A 7,092-nucleotide genomic window follows, 5' to 3' on the forward strand; every position below is an offset into this window, starting at 1 on the left:
TTAAAATATTGATTACAAATATATTTAATCTTTAGTTAGTTATGTTGTTAATCATGCGAAATTTCTATTCCAAAATAAAATAAGAAAAATAAATAATAAATATATGTAATAAAAAATATTTTTTATTTTGAGCGATAAAGTTACACCAATCTAGGAACATAACTTTTAAAATATTACAAAAACAAGATGGGTCGTAGCGATCCTGCGCTATTAATTGAAAGTCAATAGTGAGAACAACTTAGATTCCTGATATATTCAAAAGAGCCAGTATGATAAGTATGTGGGAAAGATGATCTTGAGACTCTTCTGGTTTAATAGAAGGTGTAGAATAACGCTGGTATTTTTTATTTAGTAATAACACAAGTGTTTTTTAATTTTTATTATTCATTAAATGTTAAGAAAGATAGAATTCTAAAAAAAATTATATAAACTCATATATATCCAGAAAAGAGTATATCTATTTATATCTATTTAAATTACGTATATGAAATATCTCCTTTATTCGGCTGTATCTTTCTTTGCATCTTCTATTATCTATAAAACGATTTCATGTTAATTCTCAGCATGATCTATCGATTTTATTATATTTATTTTGTACCTCATCAGATTTTAAAGTGAACAGTTCATCCTTCGTTTTTCTCTTGAAAAAATCTAGCTGTAATTAACAAACAATAATAAACGAATAAAACATACACTATATTAGAATAATAATATATAATGATAATATAAAAAATTTACCTTATTCAATATAATAACAACGATACATAATAATATTAGACCTAATGAAACTGACACAAGTACAACCCAAAGTTGCAATTTCTGCGTCTTCGTCGTATTATAAAATTCTGTCGTGACATTTATATTGTGTCTTGTAACATAAATGTTCCTTAAACTGCAATATCTTTCAGAATTTATGTGATAATTAATAATTTACATTTTGATAACTTTTGAAAATATTTACCTCTCGTTCATCCCAAAAATCCTATTTGCTGGTTTTATAATTTCGACATAAGCATTTGTGTTGATTTTTATAATCTTCATTTCGTTGGACAATTTAAAATTATCTTAAAATAATTATGCGCGTTAAAAAAATGATAGAGAATGGCAATTGTAGATTACGTACAAAAATATTTCTTTTTTTATTCAATCATTACCTTTAAGCTTTGTGATATTGAGAATTAATCTGATCACTAATTTCCCGATATCCTGTTGTGTTTTTAATGCATTCAGATCGCAGTATATCGTCGAACAGTTCACACCATATGTCGAACAGTTCATATATATGATATTGCGTTCTTGGATAGTTAGATTAGCGTTCGAATCTTTGAACATCGCCATTTTCAAAATGTACAATGTTTGTAAAATATGAGCACCAAATGTTATTATGTAATTGTCCGCGTTTCTTTTGAATACATCATGCGTCGCATTTTGTAGTGTTTTGTTATTATAGTCTAGATTATATAAATTAGATGCATCTGACGTTGTCTCTCCTAGAAGTCCCTGCTGTATATTCATCAGATTCACTCCGTTTGATAAGCAGTCGTAATATTTTCCAGATATATAAATCTGAAAAAATTGTTAGACACTTTACATGTAGAAAATTGTTAAGAATCGTTACATATATATGTGATATTATATATGATGTTATTGTGATATATTTTACAGGATTATGTATATATATATATATATTATTTTACATATATATTATTTTACAACAATTATATTAAGTGTTCTAGCTGAATAACTTGAAAATAAACAATTTTTGAGAAAAATGTTTTAGACAAAAATTTATATATAATTTTGAGTAGGGCATAAAGACATATAATTTAAGTTTGACTAGCGAATAATATTAAGTTATTTTTTTTTTTTTTCAGATAAAAAACACTTAATTTTCTTATATAAATAATTTTCCTCAATATTTTACGTATTAAAGTATAAAAGTAATGCCATAAAATCTGGTTATTTTCATTGAAATTAATTTTGAAAACTTTTTGATTATCATCATCTCATATACATATATCACATACATCATATACATTACAATTTCATTATTTATTAAAAAAATTTTTTTTAAATGTTTTTTTATGTTTTGTTATAATAACAATTACATAATAACATGTCAAATCATTTATATGATTGAAATGATTAAAATAAATTATTTTTATATGAAAATTAGATATTATGTGAGTTTAATACTCACTTGCGGCTTATACAAAAGTATAGAAGAATCTGAGTCGCTTATAGCCGTTGGTAGATTAACGACAAGTCGCGCCTCTTCTATAGGTGTCTCTCCGAATTTCAATATTTGATAAACGTGTTGAAAAACTATATTTGATCGATCACTATCCAAATTAGATAGATAATAACTTTTCTCAATCGCTTTTCTGCAACACGACACAACTATCATCATCAAAGATTCATTATATATCCTTTCTTTTTCCTGAAATATACTGACCCATTTAACAATAAAAAAGCTTCACTTTGTAAAATCAATGGTGATTTAATCATATGCGTGCCATTATTTGTGCTGCGAGTTCGTATCTCCGTAAAGAATTCCAGAACTTGCCCATGCAAAGAACCATTGGTCAGATGTCTCATATCTAAATCGAGTTTCACAACTTTCTGTAAAAGATTTATTAAATTTCTCGAGAGAAAGATTTTTATTTTTTCTTAAGAAATTTCATTAAAATAATAGAAGAAAATTTAATTATTAATTAAATCTTTTATTGAATCATATTGATTCTGTGATGTTTAATAATATTTATAATTAAATCACAGTTATGGCTAAAATGATCAAGTAAGCGTTTCTACCTGCTCATCTGTTCCAAATGGGTTGCCGACGTTGCATATAACCGTCAGGATATCTTCGTCTGTGTCTTCTTCGCAAAATGATAAGATACTACGAAGTACTATTTCCTTCGGTAGGGTAAACACGATTGTCGTAAGATATGCCGGCTCAGCATAATTCTTTAAATGTGTTTCTAAAGTGATGTCATTAGAACCGATTATCCAAGTATTATTTTCCCTATATTTTATTTTTATTAAGGTAAACGTAAATAATTGCTCGCAGAAATTCAATATTGCATTCAACGTTAATATAATATAAGCATCACTTGCCTGACCCCCCAAAGTTTTACTGTTGCATGTATGTTGGAATTGCAGACTCTATCTTCTCCGCATTCAATGTCGAAAGGAAGCAAAACTTGCACGCTCTTCATTTTACTATTTTTGCTTTCAATAGGGCACGTCTTACAAAATTCAGATGAATCATTGTACGTAAAATCATGAGATGCATAAATGGTAATCGGTTCAATAAAATCTTGAATATTATTCTACAAAAATATATATCGTTATTAAATTAAACGTTAGATTTTGTAAGTATCAATGTTTACTGTTTTTACCGAAATAGTAATAGTAGCATTCACACACGTATGAATGGAAGCATCCATTGAGTACATTTCCAATAAAGTCTCTTTAGTACGTTTGTATTTTTGGTCCACAATAAGAGAGACTTTGAAAGCTGCAAATTTTTTTATAAATTGAGATTTATGTAATTATTACTTATGACGCTTCATAACATACCGTGTATATTTGTAATGTTGTAGTTTTGATATTTAACACACGCTTCAACTAAAAAGTTACTTATGTTCCTTTGTAAAGTGCTTGGAATGGTATATACAATCAAATTTGTTCTTACAATGGGTTTACTCCGAAGTACTATGACATGTCCTGATTTATATGCGCCTACCGCGATATCTGCGTACCTATAAACGACAAAGACGTAGATATTGACTTTCGAAATAATTTATCGTAAAATAATCGTCGTAATTTTTAATCAAAATATTATTCATATTTTTTCATAATTTTTAATCAAAATATTTATATATTTAAATATTAACATATAATATATAGTTATTATTCACAATCCTTAAAAATATCTTATATATTTATCTGATTTATTCAAAACTAAAGAATTAACGGTTCAATATTTTAAAAAATTACTGCTTTATTAATTGCTATTATTAATTTTAAGAATGAAAATAATTCAGAATTAATAATAATTTAATAACATTCCTCCAGACTTAATTAAAATATAACAAAATGCAAATAATGAATTCCTTTTAACTATAACTATAAATACAATTTATATAACGAATAAATCAAAGTTGCGTAATAATTTACTAACCCATTGTTATCAATATCGATCGGTTCAGATATCGAAAATCCAAATGTTTGTATATCTATTCCTTTCATCGAAGGATTATGACTAAAAGATTGCATTGTGATCCTTTGTGACATTGTAGGTTTTACTTTATCTTTTAAACTCGTGTCGCCATTGTAAATATAAATTGCTCCGGATTCTTCCCAAGGAGCGCTTACTATAATATCTGAAATTCAGCAAAAATAGCGCATTTATTTTTACAATGAGCTTTCTGACACTAAAGTATTTTTAAATTAATTACAGCTTTGATTAATTACCACAAAAATCATCTCCATCCACATCACCGACTGCTACTGCGTAACCGAACTGTGCATCTTCTCTGGTACCTTTTAGAATCGTGACTGCTTCGAACTCTTCCTATATCAAAATAAATAATTTAACAAAATATATTGTTTATTTTTATAATTTCTAAGCTAAATAGAACTAAAACGACTTATTTAGAAATTGATAAAATTATACATACCAGAATGTATTGGAGAGTTTTGGTTCATACAATAATACAAAATTTATACCTTTGAGCTGCCCAGATATATGTGAATTCTGCCGTTATCATTCCCCCAATGTGGAGCTCCGACCACAAGATCGTATAGACCGTCGTTGTTTAAATCACCACTGGCTAAACATGCTCCAAAGAATTCACCGATGTCATTGCCACGAAGATTCGTAACTGGAGGTATAAAATCTCCGTCCAAATCAACTATAACAACCTATCATATAACGTTTAATGCTATCTCCTCTTCCCGGAAGAGATGGAACGTTTTACCTGAATAAATAATAAAAATGGAATGCTCTTTACCTGCCCTACGTAATTCCATCCTGGATCCGCACAAGCATAAAGGGGTTGATTTCGGTGGAAATAATATCCTGATGTTACCGCATAGCCTATTATGATACAGCTTAATCAAAATCTGTTATCGTATACATATATGATATCATGCCATAGAAATTTTGTTACGTAGAATTCGTACCAAATTTCGATAGATTATCATATATTGGTATATTATCTGTAGTTTTCCTATAAATCTCATTAAACCTGTACATCCAAAAATGCCCTATATTGACACTACCTATGACGTTATCATTTGGTCTTCCTACAATACGGCTTATTGATCTATATTGGTTCTGTAATGATCAAATTACTCAGTCATATAAGCCGTAGTCAAATGGCAATAATATTTAACTAAATGATATTAATATTATATTGAAAGAGTGAGAATTACTAATTTATAATATATTAAATTAAACAATTATAGTTACGTACCTGTAAATAAGGTAACTGTAAAGATAATGGAGCAAAGGCAACGGAGAAACCATGGATTGGATCATACCATGTATTTTTGCTGAAATCTAATATATGTAATATAATATTATATGTGATCGAAATTTATTTTTAAACAAAAATATATTATAGATAAATCAATATAAGATATATATTAAAATAAAAATCGATTGTTAAAAAAAAATTAAGGGCCGATTAAGCCTATTTGTTTACACGCTGCAGATTATACTGAGTAAGTAAAAATTCATCGATCATTAGCAGCCAGAGTCAAAATAATGATAAAAAAATAATTACCAAAAGATGTTATTTCAGAATTCTCCGGTTTTAATGTTGCCGATGACGTTTCACCACTATAACACATGCCTTGCAAAGTATCCATGTATTTCGTATTCTTGAACGTGAATATTCTAAGAATTACACGCGGGGCACATACCTGCAATAAAATGTTTAATCAAGTAAAATTTATTTAAGATATATATTTAATTTCAAAATAAAAATTATATTTTTTTTAACAAAACATTTTTTTATTTCAAAATGTTCGCAAAATTTTACACTTTAAACTGTTTCAATAACGATTGAAGAACATGTTTGTAACACAAGAATTAAAAGTCTTAATATATATTTTAAACATATATTATAATGCATTGTATCTATACGTATTACATTCATATTACATTCATATATATTTCATGTATTTATTTTATGTATTAATATAACTTTTAGATTTAATTTTAATAAAATATTTAAATAGTTGCAAAATAAGATTCTTCTAAATTATTGCAATCTGCAGTTATATTCTACTAGAACATCCTGTATTATACATTTTCACCGACAAAATTCATAGCAAAATGCTTTGCACAATCTATATTTTCAATAGATTTGATTACTTTGGAGCAATAATATTTATATTGTTTATTAAGGAATTGAACTCCAATTTCTTGAGAAAACTTATTATAAATATAAATGTTTAACAACTCTGATTAATTTCCGTTATTTTTCATGTATACCGTAAGGAAACCGCTGTACTTTTCTATCGACATTGCACCACCGAACCAGGAATGTTCCTTCTTTATATACACGTGCCTTTTAAGTTGGTCTACATATACTTCTTCGTCTTTCATGAAAGTTGGTTCAATCTCTACACATGAACCCGGTAAACTGCATCGATAAACTATACCAGGTTCGTTTAAAAGTCTAAAAATCGATTGTTTCTGTGTATAATTTCCACGAGGTGCTCCTATAAACAACCTGTTAAAAAAATATATGTATATATTTCAATATTAAGTTTTATAAGTAAAATAACGATTATATTTTGTTCTAGTTGATCTAGAAATGTGTTTTTAAAGAAAAATTATTATATACATTATACTAAAAAAAAAACGTACAACAAAATTATATAAAAAAGCTAAACAACATATTGTATAATAAAGTTGAAAATATAGAAAAAAAAAGGAAAAAGAAAGAAAAACACAAAAATAGTAAATATATTGCAACGGAATTAATTAAATTTTCATCATTACTCGATGAACTTGATATCTTTTCTGAATTTTTTTGAATAATTCTAAATATTTTTATTATCTCATTTCTTAAT

General features: G+C 27.0%; 1 protein-coding gene across 1 annotated transcript in view; it reads right to left on the reverse strand.

Moving 5' to 3' along the window:
- Window positions 1-442: 442 nt before the first annotated feature.
- LOC108755630 (integrin alpha-PS3-like) overlaps window positions 443-7,092 on the reverse strand; it is a 6,887-nt gene continuing 237 nt past the window's right edge. The window contains exons 2-20 of the mRNA XM_018498744.1: window positions 6,509-6,749; window positions 5,796-5,934; window positions 5,484-5,569; window positions 5,191-5,344; window positions 5,019-5,104; window positions 4,735-4,929; window positions 4,480-4,579; window positions 4,187-4,388; window positions 3,583-3,764; window positions 3,402-3,520; window positions 3,118-3,332; window positions 2,812-3,025; window positions 2,456-2,622; window positions 2,201-2,384; window positions 1,155-1,566; window positions 962-1,064; window positions 739-868; window positions 599-655; window positions 443-534 (exon numbers count right to left, since the gene is read on the reverse strand). Of these exons, the coding sequence (XP_018354246.1) occupies window positions 499-534; window positions 599-655; window positions 739-868; window positions 962-1,064; window positions 1,155-1,566; window positions 2,201-2,384; window positions 2,456-2,622; window positions 2,812-3,025; window positions 3,118-3,332; window positions 3,402-3,520; window positions 3,583-3,764; window positions 4,187-4,388; window positions 4,480-4,579; window positions 4,735-4,929; window positions 5,019-5,104; window positions 5,191-5,344; window positions 5,484-5,569; window positions 5,796-5,934; window positions 6,509-6,749 (3,022 nt within the window). The 3' untranslated portion in view covers window positions 443-498. The remainder of the gene's footprint in view (window positions 535-598; window positions 656-738; window positions 869-961; window positions 1,065-1,154; window positions 1,567-2,200; window positions 2,385-2,455; window positions 2,623-2,811; window positions 3,026-3,117; window positions 3,333-3,401; window positions 3,521-3,582; window positions 3,765-4,186; window positions 4,389-4,479; window positions 4,580-4,734; window positions 4,930-5,018; window positions 5,105-5,190; window positions 5,345-5,483; window positions 5,570-5,795; window positions 5,935-6,508; window positions 6,750-7,092) is intronic.

Source organism: Trachymyrmex septentrionalis, unplaced genomic scaffold (genome assembly GCF_001594115.1).
Source record: "Trachymyrmex septentrionalis isolate Tsep2-gDNA-1 unplaced genomic scaffold, Tsep1.0 scaffold9, whole genome shotgun sequence".
Taxonomy (NCBI): Eukaryota; Metazoa; Arthropoda; class Insecta; order Hymenoptera; family Formicidae; genus Trachymyrmex; species Trachymyrmex septentrionalis.